The 22,460-nt window shown below is 50.7% G+C and overlaps 1 protein-coding gene across 1 annotated transcript in view; it reads left to right on the forward strand.

Annotated features, from left to right (window-relative positions):
- LOC104068383 (HYDIN axonemal central pair apparatus protein) overlaps positions 1-22,305 on the forward strand; it is a 125,484-nt gene extending 103,179 nt beyond the window's left edge. The window contains 30 exon segments of the mRNA XM_054079080.1: positions 235-455; positions 767-869; positions 1,486-1,690; positions 2,060-2,295; positions 2,887-3,038; positions 4,003-4,195; positions 5,067-5,175; positions 5,754-6,011; positions 6,576-6,718; positions 7,049-7,267; positions 8,447-8,607; positions 9,277-9,399; positions 9,750-9,983; positions 10,491-10,703; positions 11,384-11,522; positions 11,831-11,996; positions 12,323-12,470; positions 13,705-13,912; positions 14,163-14,384; positions 14,944-15,113; positions 15,297-15,495; positions 15,662-15,820; positions 16,381-16,661; positions 16,991-17,210; positions 18,009-18,221; positions 19,479-19,642; positions 19,936-20,086; positions 20,436-20,666; positions 21,085-21,309; positions 21,793-22,305. Coding sequence (XP_053935055.1) covers positions 235-455; positions 767-869; positions 1,486-1,690; positions 2,060-2,295; positions 2,887-3,038; positions 4,003-4,195; positions 5,067-5,175; positions 5,754-6,011; positions 6,576-6,718; positions 7,049-7,267; positions 8,447-8,607; positions 9,277-9,399; positions 9,750-9,983; positions 10,491-10,703; positions 11,384-11,522; positions 11,831-11,996; positions 12,323-12,470; positions 13,705-13,912; positions 14,163-14,384; positions 14,944-15,113; positions 15,297-15,495; positions 15,662-15,820; positions 16,381-16,661; positions 16,991-17,210; positions 18,009-18,221; positions 19,479-19,642; positions 19,936-20,086; positions 20,436-20,666; positions 21,085-21,309; positions 21,793-22,263 — 5,937 coding nt within the window. The 3' untranslated portion in view covers positions 22,264-22,305.
- Positions 22,306-22,460: the final 155 nt, after the last annotated feature.

Genomic DNA, 22,460 nt, shown 5'->3' on the forward strand with positions numbered 1-22,460 from the left:
CCTGAGAGTGTAAGCAGGACGTGTCTCTTCTGGAAGTATGGCTTTAGCTTAGGGAATCCTCTATTGTACAGATGCAGTGAAGACTTTCAGAAACAATTTGTGATGCTTCCAAAACAGAGCTGAAAATCTGGCTCTGGAGAAGGTGTTTAAACAGTGGGAGGTGAGCTGATAGGGTCAGGGAACAGAGGTAGGGGTTGGCCTCTGCTGTATTACCAACTCCTCCTCTGGTTGCAGGTGATTGAGCCCAGCATCTGTGAAGGGGGTGAGACCATTGCCATCATCCCAGTGAAGGTGTCGGCGAAAGCTGTGTTCAGCAAGTACAGCATTTACCCTGCCTCGTTCTTCAACTTCGGTGCCATGCTCAACGGCACCAGGAAAACCTGTACCTTCACGCTGGAGAACAAAGGCATCCTTGACTTTAAATTCCTCATCTACCCAGCAATGCCAATGAAAAGGTGAGATATCTGCACCACTGTTCCTACCTGAGGAAGCACCACAGCATGGCTGGCATGTGAGAGGCAGCCAGGACATGTAGGTTATTGTCCATTTGTGTTGCTGGCTTGTGAGCAGAAAAATGCCTCAGTATCCCCATGTGTGTGACAAAGCTGGTGACAGGGCTAATCTGTCTGTAAGCTACAGGAGTAGGTGCTGCAGGCAAGCCCTCCAGGAGCCATCTGGAGCAGGAAGAGATAGGCAGAGGGAATTGGCTTTAGAGATACGCAGAGGAAACTCAGCATTGTGGATGTTTTCTGCTTTCCTCTCTCAGTGTGCATCAAATGAAATCTGCCCGCTCCCGTGACAGTGAAGACTTAAGCAAAATGACTCAAATTAAGTCCTCACCGCAACAGGATGCAAAGGCTGTCATGCAGGTGGGTGGCTCCTGCTCCCAACACGTGCTGCTGCAGGTGGTGTGGGGGGGACGCTGAGGCCTCATCACCATGGGATGGGATGTGGTCTGCCTGATGGAGGTCCATCATCTCCGGGCCACAAGCAAAGGCAGGAGCTGCTCTAGTCCCATTGGCGGTCCCGTGCTCCGGCTCAGGCCGGGAGTTGTGGGATTGAGAGAGGGGAGCAGGTCCTGCATTCTGTAGCTTCTAGTAGAAATAGGTCTGTGGAATGCCCTGATTGAATTCCCAGTCTATAGACACCAGATGACCTTGCTTTTTCTTATTCCTCATCCCCTCTTTCCTCTCCCATTTCTGACAGTTCTGCTCTCCTGTTTGACCTGTGGAAGTAGAAGGATTCCAGCTACTACCTTCACCCTTTACACCCAAAGTCCTTTCTTTGCCACCCAGGACAGGCCTGCAGCTCCTCCTGACTTGTTCATCCCATCCTGGGGCTGCCTTTGGGCCATGGAGTCATCCCTCCCTGTCCTGGGACTGGGGGCTTGGGCCCAGCTGGAGGCCAGGGAGTGCCACGCTCCTTGCTAGGGATGCTAACGGTAGGGCTGTTAGGCTTCAGTTTCTCCTGGAACTCTTTTTGCAGGCTCGCTTCACTCTAGGCATGTTCACAGTGTACCCTGGCTTTGGTGTCATCCCTCCTGGGGGCCGGCAGACGATCACAGTGGATTGCTACGCAGAGCCACTGGGGACATGCAAGGAGCACCTGTCCATCGATATCAGTCACAGAGACCCGAAGGACAATCCGCTTGGCATCCCTTATACCCTATTTGCAGAGTCATGCTTCCCAGGTACGCTTTCTCCACTGATTCTCATGGCCAGACCTGCTCCTGATCAGCACCTAAACTTACTCTTCAGATAGAGAGGAACCCTGATCCTAAAGTCCCATCTTGAAATCCTCAGAGGTTTCAGTCGTTTTCAAGTCTGCCAGTGGGGAGAAGCTTGGAGGGATGCTTGAAAGGATAAAAGTAAAGCTATACCCTTTAAGACTGAGAGTGACTAAGCTGCATCCTCACAGCCAGCTCCCCTGCCCAAGGTTAGATTTTGCAGTGACCTGGGCAGAAAGGGCTTATCAAGCCTTCTGAGAGGCCAACAGGCTCCAGATAAATGCAGCAGGAAGGCTTCCCTATTCTCAGCCCTACCTCTGGTCTACTTTGCAGCATTTGTGGTTGACGACATAGAGTCCATCTTTGAGGAGCATCGAATCTGCAGCAGTATTGACCTCTGCCAGATTCTACAGACAGTGAAAGATGAGGGTGTGTTCATCACAGATGAGAACAGGTTTATCTTCACCAATGTTCTGGTTGGGCACCAGGCCACAGCCCGCTTCAAGATCCGCAATGTGGGCAAAGTTCCCTGTGATGTGATCCTCTCCATCAAACCCATCCCCAGTCAGGTAAGAATGAGAGGATAGGCTGTTGCTCTTTAAAGGCTGTGTGATAGCTTGCCTTGTTCTCTACATATATTGTTTCTCCTTGCCTGGACCAGTCCAGCTCAGTGCAGGTCGAACTACAGGTCACAGCAGCAATGCTGGGGTGACAGTTGGGTTGAATTCAGCATGTCTCAAGCAAGGTTTTGGCTTGCCCCTTTGGGTCTTTGGTGGGAGACCTTTTGAGTATCTCTTGGAAGCACTCTCAGAGAGTGCTTTTCTACTGGACTGATGTGCCAGGGCTCAAAGCAGACCATTTCCTCAGGCTCCCTGGTCTTTTCCTTCACTGTAAAGGCCAATTTTAGATTATTTGCAGGGTTCTCCCTGCAGTTCCCATCTCGCGTGTGTGCTGAGGTGGCTGCCAAGCACTCAGAGCAAGCTTTTGCACTCCTGCGCTTTGTGGCAGCTCCCTGTGACAGGTCATCACCACTTGGAAGTTCCTCTCTGAGCTGGAAGGAAAACAATGTCTGTGGCTGTTCCCCATACTGCATATATGAATAAGACTGCAGCACATTGAAGGGTGTTTCTTCCTAACACCGTTTTGTGGGTTCCCCCAAGCTTAAGAGCCACATTAGTGGCATTTTCGAGGTGGATCCCATTCGGATGTGCGTGCCCAGCTGTTCCCACACCTTTGCTACAGTGACCTTCACTCCGCAAACTATGCAGAACTACCAGTGCACTTTCAAGGCTTCCCTTGATGTCCTGGCAAGGTAACTCACCCTGTCAATTTTTTAGGGGATGGGGGGGATGGGGAATGCCTTTCTTATAGCTGCTTCTCATCTCGGAGGATGTAGACCTTTTGCTAACCCTTCAGCAGCCTTAGGTAGCATACATAGCATTAGATAATACAGGAGGCAATAACTATTAGATATAGCAGAGCAGAAAATAGTGGTCATAGTTTAGCCTCTGAGTGACTATGAAGACTGTGCAACAGCAGGCAGCCAGCTGGAAGCTGCTGAATTGAAAAGAAGTGGAGGTGTACAACACCTGAGCTGGGGCTTTGCAGGTACAAAGGGCTCAATGAAGAGGTTTCTGTGCCAGCAAGCATGCATTATTTCCACCTGTGTTTGTTAAGATGAGATGGTCCTATGTGATTACCTGAGGTATGCTATAGTACTTTGTTAAGGACTGATCGGACGTCTTATAAGAGACAAGCCTAATTCCTCTGTCCTGGGGCTCTGACTTGCTTCTCCCAACCCTTTGCTCACTGAATTGGGACAAGATAAGTCATCTTTCTGTCCTAATAAGCAATTCCTGGTTTAGGAAGTAGTGTTTACTGGTGGTGTTATAATATTACTTCTTGCTTTTATACTATTTTCATGCTGTGCTTGTGCTTTTTGCATGCATCTCATGTCATGACAGCCAGTGAATTTGCCTCATTCTTGTCTGTTTATTATTTATTATGTCTTATTTATTATTTAATTGTTTTATGGCATCATTTGATGTAGTGAAAAGATTTTTAACTGTTATTTTGAAAGGCTCTGGCTCTTCAGAGCAGATTCCTCTTGTGAATCGTCCTGCTCTGACTGGGAGGAGGGGGTGGAGGGGAAGTTGTGTCATGAGGTACAGGAGCGCCAGCCAGGGAAATCGGTGTGTGGCACTTGATTCATTGCTTGGCAAGCAGGAAATGGGTTAGTGCCACCCCTAATGATGTCTCCTCTGCCTGTCCTGCAGCCCTGCAGCAATTAAAACACAAAGCCTGAGCTTTGGTATCAGTGGAGATGGGAATCTCCCTCGGGTGACAGTCCTGCGCCCAGTCCATCACAACGAGAGAGGGAACCCTCTGCTGCTTTTCAAGAAACTGTTGTTGGGTGATTCAGAAGAACTCCCTTTGGTCCTTTGTAACAGTGGCAACATACCTGTCCAGGTGAGGACTTGCTAGGGAATGCTGTGCTCTGGACACAAGTTCTTGTGCCATGGAGGAAAAGTGCCAGAAACCATGGCAGAGATGCACAAATGTACCACCACTCTGTGTGCAATTGAACGCCAAATTAAACTCTTTCCTTGTGTTCAGAAACACTCCGTCACAGGACGGTAACCCCCTCTGACTTTCTGGAAGAGGCTTTGGCAAACTAGTGGGAAAAGTGTCATTGCTTAGCCAGATCCTTCTAAGAGAGTTCCATCAGCCTTTTATCATTGTCTTCATCTCTCTTACAACCACTGCTGCTGTCTTTGCTACTCTTGAACCCACTCTTGGGTTTTATGCCCTTTTTTTTTGTTCCACTCTCTCCACTCAGTGCCTCAGTGAACTGCCTGGGAATGGGTCTCAGAAATTCCTTTTAAGCAAAGGACTGCTTCTTTCCAGCAAAGTTGTTTCTCTTGGAAGTGTGATTTTCTGACCTATCCATCCTTTGCAGTTCAACTCAACACAAGAAAGCTGAATGGGTATTTTTCCCCATCTTTTCTTGAGCTTCCGTTCTCGTATGAAAGTGTGATGTCCTAGTTATATTAGATTGCATTTGATCACATTTTACTACATCATAATCAAACACAGTTGTAGTCTAATCACGTTCTGCTCGTGGCTTTTAGTGCTCTCAGTCCTGTTTGGTTATGTTTTAGTTATATTCCAATACCTCTGAACACTTTTTTTTCTGTTTGAATTCACTTAAACTTTGTGCTACGAGCTGTGTCTGAGGCGGGGAACTGTGCTGGGTTCTCTGTGCTGGACCAGCAGCAGTACCGTGTCAATCCATGTGCCGTCATGTACTCACACCAGTGTGATCATGCTCTTTTCTCAGTTGACGATAGACCTGTTGGATGAAGCGGGAGTTTTCTTCTTGAGAGCCAGGCCCACCACACAGTGCATCTACCAAGCTGCGGACATGGAGTACTCCTCTCCTCGTGCAGGTAAATTGATTAACCATGAGGTGTGGTCATCCACACAGGGGAAAATGAGTGCCCTGCTCTGGGCAGCAGCCAGGTGTTAGACATAGTTTCTTTTACAAGGTTCTCTACACCTCTCTTTTTTTGATGTGGAATCTTTGGGGGTTTCCTCCTGGAAAGTTGTAGGAAGTTTTCCTGTTCTTTTGGACGTGGTTTGTTGACTTGTGGGGAACTTAGCAGCATGTGAATGGACTGCCTGAGATCTTTGCTGCATGTGGGGAGCTACCAGCCTCAATAGAGGCAGCCCTTGTGCCCACAGCCAGCCAACGAAAGCCAAAACCGCTCTTTGACTCAGCTTTACGTGTGGCAGGAGCTGGCTGAATGCGATCTGAGTGAGAGCTGGGTGTTAAGCTGATGTTAAGATGTTGAAGCAGTGATACACAGAGTGTTGTCATAGTCTTGTGAATATAGGAGGAGAGTCTGGAGCCAGCGGTGGGAGAACTTGTGCTTAGAGACAGCTCCTTTTGACCTTTTATTCCTCCTAGATCCTGTGGAAATAACTTCCTCTGTATCGCTAGTCTCTGATTTCCATTGCTGTGCAGGGAGGAAGCCCCACACTACTTCCCTGGTGCTGTGTAACGGGGAATCAGCGGAGTTTGATGTGCTTTACAAACCCACTCTGGCCCAACGTGTGGAAGGGAAGATCCACTTGTCAGTGGTGGGCAACCCCTATGAAGAGATCAACATTCATCTGGTGGGTGAAGGCTATGAGGATGACTTCACGCTAGATAACATCCGTGGACTAGTGGAAGACAGCAAGGAGAACACTGAGAGCAGTCTGGAGAAAGATGTAATTGAGGGTAAGAGAGGAGAGGCTGACAAGATGGAGCAAGGAACAGGAAGACAGACATTTCTGCTCACCCTGTGCTGGTGCAGGTGTGATCCAGACTTAGCAGACAGATCGTGGTGGCTTTTGTAGCCTTTGGAGCAGCCTCACTTGAGAACACAAGGGAGGATCCTCTGTCAGGGAGGAAGCATGCAGGCTGGCAGGAAAGGGTAAGAGTTAGTGCAGCCAGGTATCTCTACAAGGAGATCTACCAACCCACAGTATCTAATGGAGATGAAGATGTTGCGTGCTCAGTTGTCTCCTCTATATAACCAGGGCTTTGCTGTCACGCTGTGAGTGTGCCAGCTGTGTGCACAGAGACAGTGCATGCTGTATGGCATGTTCCTCTGCGCAGGCATAATCACCTGTTTAGGGACATGTCAAGTGTTTCCCTGGAAGTGGTAGGATGGGGAACTGCATCTCCCAGAGAGGGGAAGTCTTGGAGTGAGGAAAAGAGTTGGACATAAGATCTGTGTGTGTGCATGTGAGAAAAGCAGATGGACCTCATCTCATGCAGAGGTCTCTTGCTCTCTAACAGCTGCCAGAGCGGATCACATCCTTTTTGGGGACTGTCACATCGGGACACCCTACACCGTGACCTTCACAATCACCAATCGCAGCAGGGTAGAGGCAATGCGGTTTGAGTGGCTGGCAGACACCCCATTTCACTTCTCCCCCAAGGTGAGCTTGGATAACTTTGCCTTTCCCCACTGCTTGAGCACTGCCTCGTGAATTCCCAGGATCTAGCAGGAAGTCGCCATGTACTGTTGAGAGCCCATTTCAGTGCTACGTGGAGGGTGCAATCCCTGGCTTTGCTGGGACAGGGCTGTCAATCCCTCCATGTTGTGGGAAGTGGTATCTTTTGTTTATACGCTTCTCTATTGAAACTCGGAGAAACGCAAAGTAAGATGCAGATTCCTGGCACAGCTTCTCACTACGTCAGTCCCTTTGCTGTCAGTCTTGCCCTTGCCAGCGATTCCAGTTTGATCTTGGCTCTCTGGTTCTCCTTAGGTGGGACACCTTCATGCTGGCTGTGCTAAGAACATCACAGTGACCTTGAAATCGGATGTTGCGGTCACCTTCAAAATGCATCCCGTGAAGTGTAAGGTGGTTAGGATCGCCTTCCAGCTACCTCCAGAGCAGGTGACTGACTGGGATGACCGCCTGCACACTGTCAAGTGGGTGGATACCACCAGGCAGTCAGCAGCCAAGTGGCCTCTCAAGAAGAAGGTGAGAAGCACAATGGCAAAAGCTGTTGTAGCCTCCACAAAAGGAACTGCTGATGGCAGCAAGCTGCTGTCTCCGCTGGCTAAGCAGCTTCTGCTTCCTCCTGATGTTTAATTCATCCGTGACATTAACCAGCAGTACATTTTAGGGGAAGAGGTAGATACATGATGGCCTGACACACTCACAGAAGTTTGGGAAGTCTTTTTAATAAGAGACATTTAGCCACATGCTATTTAGCTACAAACTATTTGTCTCTGCCAAAAGCTACCGTGTTGCAGTCTGTGTTGAATGGGAAGTTGCATTTTACAGTATTAAAGTCTCTTCACCTGATTCAGTGACTTTTCACCAACAAGGAGTTAAATCTATTGCATTGTTTCTTGTTTTGAAGTGGAGAGCAACACTAGCACTCTTCATGTATGCTGGCCCGCCAGCGCGCTGTGCGTGAGCGCTGGGATCTCTCTATGATGATACCAGAGATTTTGGTTGTGGTCTCTATATCATGTGAGATGTCTCATGAAGCAGCCCAGATACTGTAGAGCAGTCTGGAGAAGTAGTATCATCTCCAAAACCTCTTGTTTTTACTGTTGTTATTGCCAAACATACTTATCTTGGGTGATGGTTCTTCTCTAGTCTCTAAACCATTGTAAGATGTGTAAACCAAAGGTTTTTACCATCCATGACATCAGTAGTCAGACTTTCCTAGTGAGTTCACTCTCATCCCAAAATGCCCATCCCCAGCCTCCACCAGTGTGACTGCTGCACATGACATCTGGGAAACGCTTTCTCCTTAGACAAGAAGGAAAACGTGCTTGCTTAGTTTTGTTCATTCTTGGGGTTCTCCATCTGCAGAGCTCCAGCAGGGGAACTTAATTCTACCTTAGAGGCCTGCTGGATGTATAGGGGGACCAGGAAAAAGGTCACTCTACAGGGTTGAAACAGAGGGACTGATACCTGTTCACGGTCCCCTTGGTTCTATTCGCAATCGTGGTGGTGATTGCTTTGATCAGTAGGTAGAAACAGATACTGTAGTGGAAGGGTGAAATGTTATCAGCTTTCCGGGGAAGTAAATGGGAATGGTCCTTTCTAGCCCCAAAACATAGCTGATTCTGGAGGCCAAAAGACTCTGTACTCAGCCTTATTTTGTGGGCTCTGCTTAGTGATCCTTCCCTGTTCTGTTTGGAGGTGACGGAGATAAACCCAGAACCAGCTTACACTGTCCTGGAGAAGAGCAGCCGCGAGGTGGAGCTTCGCTTCAGTGCAGTTGTTGACTATGCCGAGTTCAAACTGGATACGGACATGATTCAGTTTGAGGAGACTTTGCTCTTCCAAACAAGGATGTTCACGTGAGTGGTGGAAGGCAGGCAGGGACCAGCACATGGGATGCTGCTGCCTGCTGGGTCTGGGGTTTCAGCTTCCACGCATAATCTGGCACATCCTGGGGGCTGGATATCTTCCACGTATGGACCCAAGTCACTTTTAAGGCTCAATGTCCGATCTAGCCTGCTGTTGATGGCTTTAAACAAATCATTTATTCTTTCATCCTTTCCGAGTCCTGGCTGGGTGCTGGGCTCGTGTATTTGCCCACAAAGCCAAGCAGGAGATGGTGGCTGCCATCCTACCAAGACATGGCAGAAGAGGTTCAAGTGTTCTGGTGGCTTTCTGCAGAGAATAACCATGGTTTTGCTTGCATTGCAAGGTTGCTTGTCCTTAGTTGCTCGAGGATGGGTTTGGAGTCAAAATAATGTCCAACCAAGACGTGAAGACCGGAGTAAGACATTTGGATTACGTCTCCTGGGCACCACATCTGCCTTCTTTTCTTAAACTGGAATCCAGACTTTGAAATACCTTGTCTTGGGGAAGCCCTGGGCACTGATCTAGACGTGGTAGAGTTGGTTGGGAAAGAAGATGCTACTCAGCTTAAAGAAAAGGGTGACAGGAGCCCACTATACAGTGCTACTTCTCTACTTGCTTTGTATTTATTTGGCTTCTTATTCCTCCTCCTTGCTTTTCAGTTTCCACCTGTCCAATACGGGGAATGTGGCCCTGGATTACACCTGGATGGCAGCTGCGGAGGGTGAAAGGGCAGCAAGCTATACTGAGGAGCTGCTACCACCCAATCTGGATGGTAGGCACTAGCTCTCTGTGGCATCTGGGGGTGCCTGAGGTGTTTCGGTTGATAGCTGAGCGCCTGGGGAGAACACTGTGCAACTTCATCCCAAAACCTGAATTGTTTTTTCATCCCTGTCCAGTCATCCACTTTCATCAGCATCTTCTCTGCCACAGCTGGGGATGCTTTCTCCTTGCGCTTTCTCTGCTTTTTCAGACCCTCCTGTGCTTGCTCTGCCACTTGTGCTCTGTGCAGGAGCTGAGCCTGGCTCCTGTGAGAGCCACGTAGTGGGTCAGGACTGGGAAGGAGGACATCAGGGCATCTCTTTGGGAAGTCTCTGACACTGGGAAAACGGATGCTGTAACGAGTTAACTGCAGTTGCTGTCTGTGTGCGGTTTCCCTGGTCCAGGGCAAATGCAGAGTTACTATCCAAAATTAACCTCTTAACTCAGGCACAGGTCGGGGCAGCTCTTCTCTCAACACCATCAGTGCCACCCCACTGTTCTCTGTTGAGCCCTGCAGCGGCACAATCCCTGCTGGCGAGGAGCAGCTCTTCCAGATGAAGTTCTCTCCATTGTACGTGGGGGACTTTCAGAGCCATATGCTCTGCAGGTAGGAAACATTTAGGCGCTTTTCACCTCATGCTTCTGATTGGGGTGGGTGGGAGCACGTTGCTGGGGAGAGGCAGTAGAAACAACCACCATACAGGGACAAAGAAAGCTGATCGCCCCAGCCTTGGTAGAAGCAGGTATGGAGACATGGGGAAAAGACATTGTAGAAAATGTGAAACTCCTGGAGGGCTGCAAAATCTGGAATGAGAGATTCAGAAAGGCTGTCAAGGGGCCAACTGGTCCCTAGTTGTGTTTCCTTCGCACAACCACAATCCTCCCTATCTACATAGAAACCTGTGTGCTGCAGTTCCTATACAGTTTCTGTATGTCTCTAGACGTGTTTCTGCCATTTGACCTCTGCTGCCTCCATGAAGGGTGAACACAACTCTGTTTGATTTGCTGATCGGTGCTGGCACAGAGCGAGGATGCGATGCTCTGCCTTCCGACGAGACAGCAGCTGGCTGTCTGGAAATGTTAATCTGGGTAATAGCAGCCCCTTCCTTCCTAGTATTCCTAACCTGAAACCAAATCAGAAGGGCCCAGAGGTGGTTGTGAAGGGAAGAAGCGTGATGCCAAACTGCCACTTTGAGCTGGAAGATTCTGACTACATCACTGCAAAAAGGCACAACCCAGAGTCGCAGAGACCAGCGGGAGCGACGCTTGATGTCAACGCAAGAGTCATTGAGTTTGCAGCAACTGGACTGTGCAGCAGGAACAGCAGGTACGTGGGGTTATGGCCTCTCCTGTTGATGGTCTCCTAGTGACCTCCTTTAACCAGAGACTTCTACAGCTACTTTTCCAGGCTCCAAGGCACATCTGTACCTTGTCAGCCATCTGCTGGTGCCTGGCCACCAACGTGTTTGAGGGGCTATAACAAGCTGGTCACTGAAGACCGGCTGGCCAATTTTTTGTTCTTTGTCCATTTCTTCAAGAAGGTGTGGGTCAGTCTGGGAGGACCACGCATCCCCAGCCTGTGCGATGTGGCCAATAAAACCTTTGTCCCTTTGAAGAGCATCCTTGGAACATTGTTGTTCCTTTGAGATACCAGTCAGACAGGGTCAGTGAAGGCTGCAACCACAGCAGAATGCCTTCTTCCAAAGGAGTCTTGCTGGACTTGATTGTACCGTTTTTGCTTGATATTACTGTTTTAACGTGCAAGAGTTTAGCAATATCTTTGGTAATTTCTTCATCAATAGCTGAAGATGTTATTCTGCAGCCATCTGGGAAACAGAGGGTCCCTAGAAAGCAGGTGAAATTTTGTTTTAACCAGTGTCCTTCCCGTATACCAAATACCTTCTTCCAGATGGCGACTGGGACTGGTGGTGCTTTATGTCTGCTGCAAGACAGAGTCATTAATGTCCCAACATCACCTTAGTAGTCTGTTTTGCTTTGTGTGCCCAGGACCTTCATGGTTATGAACCCAACTGCTTCTGCATACTCCTTCCACTGGACTTGCCAAGATTCTGAAGTCCCACCAGACCAGGTGGCTTTCTTCTGCCTCACAAAGAGGGGTCAGATCCAACCAGGAAAGAAAGCAGAGGTGGGTGTGGAAAATTAAGAAGGCAGATCCAGTACGTATGCCAGTTTAACTCTGGCTACATCTACACTCACTGTGAGCTCACCAAGACTACGAAGAAACCTTTGACTGCAGTGTAAATTAACTGGCAAATGAACCTGCGCTCCACATCTGCCATGCTTTTGGTCTGTAAGTGGCACAGCAGCGTATCTATGAGTTCACAGGAAAGTAAGAGGGAGATTCCATGTGTTTCTTGGTGGTATAGCCTGCACCCTCTCCCCTTACCCTGCCAAGGGCCGCAACTTTCCTTCATTTGCCTCTTTCTCCCACAGATGAAGTTTGAATTCATCCCTCGCCACCTGGACATCACAGAATCGTTCTGGGTCTTTACAATCCCTGAGCAGAGCATGTCAATCCCTTTCTTGTTGGTGGGCAATGCCACTGACCCACTAGTGATTCTGGACAGATCCCACCTGAACTTCCAATTGCTGTTAATCGGTGAGCAGAATGGTTATACCTCACACGCTCAGAAGTGTACCTCTCCGGGGGCCTAGAAGTCCCGTTGTTCCAGCAGGCTCCTACAAGAAAGCTGGAAATGGGCTCTTGTGAACAGAACACCCAGCTCCTCGCACCCAAGTGTATGAGGGAAAAGAAGGGGAAGGGAGGAAAGCATGTGTCGGCAACGTCCCATGTTGTCATCCTGAGCATGCTGTGCTGCGGGCAGTGGTCCTCCCTACAAAACTGGGCAGGAGCACAGTGGGAAGGGGTGGTCTAGTGGCCAGAGGAACAAAAGGTTTTCAGTGGCTTCTTTGCTCTCTCCACAGGACATGAGGTACAGCAGACTGTCTATATGATCAACAAGGAGAAGGAAGCCTTCAGCTTTGCTTTCAGAAAAAGCTCTCTGTTCTCAGAGGGGCGCAATGCCTTTGTGAAAGTAGAGCCTCTGGAAGGCTCTGTTGCTCCTCTTTCAAGGTAACGGAGCTCACAGTCCAGATTTCCTCTCCACGTGCCAAATGCAGTACTGTCATTTTGCTTTTGAGGCTCTTTCCCCCCTGCAGTCACCAGGTGACTCTCAGCCATAGCATACATCTGCCTTGTTTCATCCATTGCCAGTAGGGACACGATGAAACTGCAGGCTTCTCCATAAAGACTCTGTGTCCGGGTTATCCCAGTCTTCTCTGCACCCTTCCTGGAGCAATTCAGGTGTTGGATTTTCGAGACATGTTTTGGGGTTCTAACCCTATGACCTCCCAAGTAAACAGTCCTAAGTGCGCAGGGTCTCCTCTCTTGTGTTCCTTTTGTGACTAAGCTTACCACACGTGGTCTCAGCAAAGCCACCGAGAGCAGCAAAGCACACAGGCAGCATTTAAGCTCATCATGGAGGACAGCAACAGGCTTACACAAGTAGATGTTTTGCAGGATCACTTGTCAGAAAATGGATACTCTTTTCTCATAAACTGCAGCTGTAAGTTGTGATGGGACATGATTGCAGGTTCAAGCAGCTCATCTGCTGATCCACCATGGATGTCCTTGTGCCTGCTTGTAGTCTGCCTGGGTGTAAGGAGAAGGTGTTGCTTCCAGGCAGCTTCGCTGTGGCTTGAAAGATGCTGAATTTTGGCTTGCCACTGGATGCGTGATAGGAGAGCACCAGAGCACCCTGCATCAGTTGCTGTAGCTCACTTGAGAAGTGTTAATGGTTTCAGTCTCTGTACTTCGGTTGTGTTTGATCACATACCCAGAAATTACATAGAAATTACTCATGGAAATTACGAAGAGGCAGTTTAGTGGCTTCTGCATTGCATAGCTGTCACAGGAACGGGATGATTTCTCTTTGCAAAGAGGATGTTGCCCTTGTCATATAGGTCAGAGAGACTGAGCGTGTATGAGTGCCCTTCTCTGTGTTCAGGACAGACGTGGGGTCTTGTAGCACATGGACAGGGCAATAAGGTCAACGTTAGCTCAGGATTTCCTGCCTCGTTGTATCCTTTGCTATTTCATTGTGTGGGATCATCACACTCTAAACAGTCCTCACCAAGGCTTGCTCCATAGTGGAAAGTGCTGGCAGGGCACAGCGCTACTCCTGGTTTCTCCCAGGACTGGGGTCTCAACCCAGCAGTGGCACAGCTGCTGTCCCATAGAGCGGGCACTGGGAGGCCGATAAAGCCAAGAGGCAGTGAACAGAGCAATAAGGGTCTTCTCTCTCCAGGTTTCCCATTACAGTTGTTCTCACACCAATGCTAGAAGGAGCGGCAGTCTTCAACCTCAAGTGCGATGTCGAAAGGAAGAGCCAGCCTCTCTCCTTGAATATCAAGGCCACTGGCTATAGCAGGAACTTGTCTGTCAGGTGTGAGGATAGCGATGGCCGTGTCACTGAGCTCAGCACACAGAAGATCAACGTCATTGATTTCAAGGAGGTGAGCAGTTCCCTCAGCTATGTGCCCTATGAAGCCCTGCATGATTGGAATGCCCCACCAGGAGCTTTTCTGATGTATTTGAACAAGAGGGAATGTTTTTTCTTCATTTATGGGCCTTTTATGGATCTTTCACACGAGTTATTGGCTGAATGTTAAAGATGCAGGAGAACATTTGGAATGAGTACTCGCTAGGACAGCTGGCATTTCACATGTGCTCCAGCCCCTGATCCTCACCACCTTCTCCCTACAGGTACAGCTAAATGAGAACATCAAGCGTATCTTCAGCATTTGCAATAGCAGCAAATTCAGCTTCACCTTCTCGTGGGAACTGAGTGGCCCTGCAGCCTGTAAGCAGGTCCTTACTGTCACCCCTTGGATGGGTGTTGTGCAAGCAGAGGGGAAAGCAGAAATCCAGTTGGCTTTTCACCCACAGAAGACGTGCTCTTTAAAGGATGTGGAGCTGACACTGCAGGTGAGGCACCAGCATTTAATACAGGACCTTTGCCTTCCCTGTGCAGCAGCTTGGCGGTGGAAACCCAGAGGCAGGGATGAAGCTTCATCACTAAAGATGATGAATGAGGCAAAGAGGCTCCTGCTGCCAAAATAAAGATCTTGGCAGCTTCTGAATGGAATATTTTAATAAGTACTTATCCAGGACCACTTTGGGAAGTGCTTTTGTGGCAGGACATATCCCCCAGGCCTTTCCTGCCTCTAATTTGGGGGATGTCCTAGGTGTGCATGAGGACAGAGCTGTCTCTCCTTGCTGGGCCCCTGCTGAGTTGGGTCCCATAGCTCAAAAGTGTCCCATCACCACGTGGCCCCACTGCTCAGCACTTGGCTATGCAAAGCAGGCCCATGACTCTCCAAAATGCCTTTCGCTCTCAGACCAGACTTTCTGCCTTCTATTTCTGTTCTGAGATCCTTAGGCACTGCAGCCAACTGCCCCCCGTCCCTTTCCACAGCTGTCTCTGGTGTTTGCAGTTGTAATTCCCATCTTTTTAGCTGGATCATGTTGTTTCTCACCCCACCAGATCAGCAAGGGTCCCACATTTACCTGTGTGTTCCTGGCCACTGTGGTGGTCCCAACTGTCCATTTCACCACCACCAGACTCAACTTCGGAGCCTGCTTCATCTACCACGCTGGGATGCAACCTGCCCAGCAGACCCTTGTCATCACAAACAAGGCAGACAAGGATGTGAGGTAGGCCTTCTCCTCACACTCCTTCAGAATGGAGCGGAATTTGCCTGCTCTATGTCCTCATGATCCCTTTGGGTGAAATCCTGAGGGTGCAGGGAGAGGAGACAGGAGAGCCCCAGGTCGCTCTGAGTGTTGACATCTAAACACACACAGTCTGGTGACCCTTCTCTTTGTGCTTTCTGCTAGTTTGAACTGCTTGTTCACCAGCACTGCGCACCTGAAGGTGGACTTCCCAGGGTGCATCCTACATCCAGGAGGGTCAGTGGAGGTGCCTGTCACTTTCTGTCCCAGAGAGGTTGTGTCTTACAGCGAGCTCATCCCTTTTGAAATCAACGGTCTTTGCCAGCAAACTGTTGAGGTCCGAGGAAGGGGAACAGAAATGAAGGTGAGATAAAATCTAGATCTTAAAACAACTGGTGACAGGCAGCCAGCCACTATGGCTTTCCTTCTAATTTTTCTAGCCTACAATGTTTTGGTTTTCTGCCCTGAGAGTGACAGAAAACCTTTTGTCCTTCTTTTCTTTCACTCCATTTTAATCTCTCCTGCCTCAGGTTGATGTTGTGGAACCACAAGGAAAGGTAGTGAAGCTGGGAGCCCTTTTCATTGGACGGACAGTGAAGAAGATTGTCACCATAGCAAACAACAGCGCTGCCCCTCTCACTTTTAAGCTCAGACTCGTGACCACCATGCCAGAGCTGCAAGAAGATGGGGTAAGGCCTCTTTCTTCACTGGAGAACAGTTTGGTGTGCCTGTGGGGATGTCTGCAGGTAGCTATGAGCTGCTCTGGAGCTGGTAGCTAATAGCCATGGTGTGCTGTCCTGTGGTCCCTGCTGGGACAGCTCTACTACCATCCGTTTGCAGTGTGAATGCCTCATCTGAGCTAGGTGTCAGGACTCCCCTAACAGCCAGAAGTGAGGGGCAGGCATGATTCCTCTGACCTGTTTTAGACACATAAATTAGGATGTAGCCATGTGTTTTAGATCTGGAAAGATGAGGGTGATAAGGGCACATTTAAAAACTCGGAGTTACATCTCTATTGGAGCTTACATGAAATTCCTTTAGAAGATATATTTCAGCTCACTATGACCAGATGGACACATCACAGGAAAAGACCTTTGGTACCAAAGGGTGTTTATCAGGGACCGAGTGGGATTGAGGCACTTTTGGTGGGAACAGAACTAGAACCGAAAGACTCTTCTCTGACTCTAGTAATGGAGGCCTCACGGCTCGGTTGCCAGATGTAGGAGTCTCCACTCATTTCTTTGGGCAGGTGCTCTGCTTGAAGCCCACCAAGGAACTAAGTCTGAAGCCCAAAGGAGATACCTGTAAAGTAGAGGTGACCTTTTCCCCAAAGTGCTGCATCCAGCCGTTCACCGAAGAAGTGATGTTGGAGTGCAACAGCCTGGTGCGCTCCCTCTTCATGGTGCAGGGTTCCTGCCGAGGCACCAGTGTGAGCTTGGACCAGGAACAGCTCAGCTTCGGAGCAGTGGTGCAGCAGGGCTACACATCCCGGCGCATCGTCATGGAGAACATGGGCGACACAAGAGTCAAGTAATGCAAAACCCTCTCCTCTCTGAGAGCTGAGCTTGGATGAGGGTTGGATGGAGTTGTAGCTTGCCAAGATAGTTCCCTTTTGCTTTTCTATCCTAGTCATGTAGCTAAGGCGGTGCAGTTAGCAAGTTAACAAGGGGTACAGCCAAAAGCTTGTTTACAGATGAGTGCACCTGAGTCCTACCCAACCTGAAGCTTTATTGCCAGGTGTCTCGGCACCATGACTGAGATTATGTGGAAAAGCCCACAAGAGACTTAAAACCAGCACCCTGTTTGCAGCTTCTCAGTTGCTAATCCTTCCTTTCTTTCCTTGTGCTTTCCTTGGCAAGGTTTAAGTGGGACATCGACAGCTTCAAGCCAGATTTCTCCATCAGCCCTGCAAGGGGTTACATCTCCCCAGGAGTGGATGTGCCCTTTGTTGTGACCTTCCACCCCTCTAAACTGAGCCCTGCTATCCATTATGAAGGCCTGCAGTGCTTCATCCAGGGCAGTGAGCCGCTCCAGCTTACGCTGGCAGGTTGCTGCACGGAGACCCCTGTGACCAAAGAGGTAACGGGAGCACAGACAGCGTGGGTGCCCATCCTGCTCCACCATTTGTGCCACATCTCTGCTAGGGCGGGGACTGGAGGAGATTTACATGCATAGACTCACTCCTGCCTGTCGTTCTGCTTGGGTATCCCAGAGAGCTGAGAAAACTACTGGGCAGGATCCCCGAAATTTCTGAGCCTCATGATTGCCTTCCTACCTGTTAAAGGTGCCGCTTCTCCAGCAAGCACCTCGGCTCTCCTGGCTCTGCAGTGCAGCACCCTTGCCATGGGGGCACCCCACAGGGCTCTTCTGAGACCCTCGCCGCAGCCACACTGTTCCCCCCTGTCAGGGCAGGGGAAGGTATTCAGCACTAAGAGTGTGCAAAATTTCTACATCCAGCTCCTGGGGCACAGGGATGGAGTGTGGAGGACACCTGGCCCTCACAGGTGTGCCAGGAGGGTGCAGCGGGGAGGTGTGGCACTTGCTCCTGAAAAGAGAGCCCAGAGCAGCTCTTCAGCCTGACCACAACATGTCATCCTTGCACAAGAAATTTTTCTTCCAAGCCTCCCCATTTTCTTTCTCCCCTCCTTGGGAGGCAGCAGGCCCCTTCTCCCAGCATGTGAAAGACTTGCTTCTCTTCCCCTCTTTAAGAACAAACGACTTCCTCCAAAAGCTATGGCCCAAATGGTTATTTTGTGTATGACGAGGAAAAGCTGCTCCCTCTGCTCTGTGTCCTGGCATAGAGCTAGTCAAGAGTCTGAGAAGAGTGGCAGGAGTTCCTCGGTGTGACCAAGCAGTCTCTGTGCTCCTCTGTTGCAGACACTGACTTTCACATGCAGCGTGCGCAAGAAGCACAGCCAAACCATCCTCCTGTCCAACCCAAGCAATGAGGCCTGGATGGTGCAACCTGTCATTGAGGGGGAGCACTGGAAGGGGCCTGAATTTTTTCATCTGGAGGCCAATCAGCAAAACAAGCCTTACAAGGTCACTTACAAACCCTTAACCATGAGTTCTGAGAATAAGAAGCATCAGGTATGTGAGCTGAGCCAGCGTACGGCCCCTCATGGCTCACCCAGCTTTGGGCAGGAGGTTGGACCAGATGACCTTCGAAGGTCCTGTCCAAACTGAAGTTGTCCTGTGATCTAAGTTGGAAGCTGTGTTTCTTGGTAGCTGGAGGTCAGACATAGGGGAAATAATGGTGGGAAGTCTGGACTGACCTATTGGAGCAGCTAACCTAGAAAGCCAGGTTTTCTGAAGGTCCAGGAAGCAAAGTTTGTTCTGTGTGGTTGCTGGTCCCTGCCTGTGCAACCCAGGGAGCACTTGGAGACCCCATGCTCGGCCCTGTGGGCTGTACAAGGCCCCCGGGCCCTGGGCACAACCACTTCTGCAAGCGCTACCCTGCCGGCATCCTCTTGCCCTGTTGCAGAGAACGAAAGGGTGGAGCTGCCATGCTGTTTCTCCGTGCCCCCCCTGGCCAGGGGTAGATGGGTGGGAAACCACACAGAAACCTGTCTTGACATCACCTTCAGTAATGCAGGAGCTTTGGAAAGAGCCCTTCCTGCAGGTCTTGGGCCAGGCAGATAGGGTGACCGACTCCTCTGTTGCCATGGGCAGTTTTGCTGGCACAGAGCAGGGCCGAGCTCATAAATCGAGGGGATCCACTCTGAGGGGCTGGAGCAGCTGCGGCCTTGTCCTGTTCTGGGCCTCAGTCTCCAGAGTGCTTCACAGACCTGTGTCCTCAAGGGCTGCGTATGCTCATTATCTCTTTAAGCGCAGCCCTGCATGAAGTCCTGCAGGGTTCAGCTGCTCTGGTGGGACGGGAGGTGTGTCGGTGGCCCAGCCCTGCCGTGCTAGCCTCCAGGCTGCTCTTAGCACTAATACTGGGGCTAATCCCAGCGCTGCTGCGGCGGCAGAGCTTAGCAGGGACTGCCACCAGCTTACCACAGCTGTCTCTGCACGAGCACAGGGCTGGCGGTTGATGTGTCCGTGTCAGTCAGGCAAAGAAAGGGCATTAGGGTGGTCAGACCAGCTCTGTTACTGGGCTGGTGTTTCCTTGCTTTGCCCAGACACGCTGCCTCTGTGTCCTGTAGCTGTGGTGGCCCGTGTGGGTATGGTGTTCCCATCTTCACCTGCACAGGACACAGGGCTGCGGTCACAGCTCTGCCAGCTGGCTTGCTCATAGCTGTTCAGGTGACAGCCCAGCATGTGGGACTGTCTGGGTGTGCTCAAGAGCCGGTGACCTGTCTGGACAGAGCAGGAAGGCTCACTTACGCTATTTCTCATCTCCAGGGCTCCATCTTCTTCCCAGTGCCAGATGGGACAGGTTTGTACTACCTCCTGCAAGGGACTGCTGAGCCCCCAAAGTGTTCAGGGACCATTTTGCGGCAGGTACCGTGTAGGACTTCATACACTGAGCTCATCCCTGTCTCCAACTGGCTGGATAGGCCACAGAGGTGAGTCTGGCCTGGGAAGTCTCATCCTGTCAGGAATCCCTGCAGCAGTGCAAGGAGGGGTTTCCTGCAGCCTGGAAGCTCCTTTCTGCAAGGTTTTTGCTCTTCTTGGTAATCACTGCCCATGTTCTACCTTTGCAGACCCATCCTGGAGGACTTTCCTCCAAGGTGGATGACAACTGGCTTCTTCTGCCTGCAGCATTGAGGCTGAGAAGGGACTGTGTTGTACCCTCACAAGATGCATATCCTGTAGGAGTCCTTTCTGCTGACCTTCGCTGCATTCTTCTCACCCACAGGTTCCTCGTGGTGGTGGACATACTCAAACCAGAAAGTATGGAAAGTAGTTCTGTGCTGCAGGGTCTGGAATACGTTGATGTCCCAGGCTCTGCCAAGACAGACTACAAGCTTACATTCTTCTCCTACAAGGAAGGAGTCTTTAATGCAAAGGTAAGCATGGACACCAGGCTGTGGGCCCCTTCAAGGAACTGTTGGCTCACTGAGAAGCTATACGCCTGTTTTCACATCTCCATGTGCCTCAATCTCTGTGAGGATCCCACTGAGAACTGGTGAGCACTAGTGGGTTGGGATATTGGTGAGCTGGAAGCAATGGGCAATCAGGAGACTACAAAGTGGAAGTATCACACGTGCCTTCCCCAGTTTGCACCCTCCCTAGGTGGCTGCTCACGGCCTTTCTTGGAAGCTGGGTGCTGAGCTCAGGGGACTCTCTGGGCTGGCTTGGCACAGCTGTGCATTTTTATGTGCAGGATGACCAGTGCTTCCCTTCTTCTCTGATTAGGTGACCTTCCTCAATGAGGTGACGAAAGAGTACTTGTTCTACATGGTGACTTTCAAGGCCACCTCTTCGGGACCCATCAGCACTATTGAAATGACCACCACTGTTCGGCAGAGAGTGTCTTCCACCATCAAGGTGGACAACCCTCTGATTGTCCCGGTAACGTTTGCCATAGATTGCAAAGTACCCGATGTCAGCGTTCCTTCACATGTCACCATTCCTGCACAGTCAGAGGTAGGTGCAAAGCTTGACCCACACACTTTTCTCTCCCTGCAATCTTTCTGGGAGTGGGTGCTCTTGAAGGGTGATGCCCTACATGAACCGTGCAGGGCTGATCCCCAGTTGGTGACAGCTCCCACCCACTAATAATCCAGCAGGATGTTTGCAGCCTGGATTGACAGGAGGTGTTGTGTGCCCTGGGGGAGTGTAGGGGCATTCTAGGGTAGGAAGCTTCTGGGATGGCTCTGGAGGGCTCTCAGCTGTTGGGGATGGTCACCAGTGAACTGTACCCCATGTGCAGCAGGGCCCTGGCCTGGAGAGGAGCTGAAGTGAAGGAAGGTGCTGGGCTGCCTTCAGCACTGTGTGAGCACAGCAGGGACCAATTTCCATGTCTCTGCCTGACCCCTTGGCTTTTACCCTTTGTTTTTCCTAGGCTGATCTTGTTTTTGAATACCAACCCTTGAAAATGGGTGAGAGCACTGGGCGCCTGGTGCTCCGGAGCAGCAGCTTGGGCTCTTTGTACTACAACTTGCACCTGACAGCAACTGCGAGCAAGCCGGAGAAGCCTCTCCATTTCTGCACCACGCTGGGCTCTAGTCAGACCATTAGTGCCAAAATCATGAATTATGCCCAGCAGAAGACAGACTACCGCCTGCAGGTGACCCCAGCCTGCCCTAGGCTCTTGAGAGGGGAGGCAGTTCATAGGACCAGCATCAGCCCTCTCCATGGAGGGACCCTGTCCCTCTGACTTGGCCTAGCATCGCTGGGGTGGCCACGGGAGCCTGGGTGTCACCAGCGCTGGGCCTGTCCCCTGCTGGACTGTCTTCACTTGCAGATGTTCTCTGCTCTCCTTGTTGGAGCTGCTTTTGCAGGTTCCACCTTAAACCCCAGCTTTGGCAGGAAGATCCCTTGGGCTTGGGTGCTGGGTTGTCCCTGTTTGGCACGTTTGGGCAGCCCCTGTGGCTGTCCATTGTGGGCACTCGGTCACCAGGGACTTGGTGTTGGGGGACCAGGTGCTGTGACAGGCAAAGGCCAGGGACCTTGGCCACTGCGATGGTGGGAACCCTTGGTTTCTTCCTAAGGTGCTGGCTCTGCTTTTGTGATCTCTCCACCACAGTCATCTCTTCTCTCCTCTCTGCAGACCGACTGTGCTGACTTCCAGACAGAGAAAACCATCACCATGGCCCCTGCCAGCCCAGGGGGCTCGGAGGTGGGTGTGGAGGTAACCTATGAGCCCTGCCAGCTGGGCGAAGCCAGGGCCACGCTCCAGCTCTCCTCCTCCCTTGCCGGGGAGTACAGCATCCCTCTCATTGGCCTTGCCCTCCCACCCAAGCCCCAGGGCCCCTTCTCCATCAGCGCTGGTGACACCACCTCCATCCCCTTCAAGAATGTCTTCCTGCAGCCCACCACCTTCCAGTACGTGGTGGAGCACCCGTCCTTCACCGTCACAGCCCCAGAGAGCTTGCACGCTAAGATGACCACCCTCATCACCATCTCCTTCAAGGGTGGCCCAGCGCCCATCACCACCAAGATGGTGGTGTTCCCCCGGGGTGCTGGCAGGGTGGGTGTCTCCTGGGTGTACTACCTCCAGGGTCTGCCCTCACACAAGTGACCTCTGTCCCTTTGCTCACAGCAGGCTTTTGTTAATTAAATGAGAGGGTAATTAATCCAAGTCTCTGTTTGGAATCAACCCAGCGCCGCACTAGATGCTGAGGGGCTGATCGGGGAAGCTCTACAAGAAGAGGAAGGTGATGGCCCACAAGATTGAGAAGGGAGAGGTGGAAGGAGTGAGGGCGATCCAGAACTGTG

The sequence above is a fragment of the Cuculus canorus genome, chromosome 13, assembly GCF_017976375.1.
Source record: "Cuculus canorus isolate bCucCan1 chromosome 13, bCucCan1.pri, whole genome shotgun sequence".
Taxonomy (NCBI): Eukaryota; Metazoa; Chordata; class Aves; order Cuculiformes; family Cuculidae; genus Cuculus; species Cuculus canorus.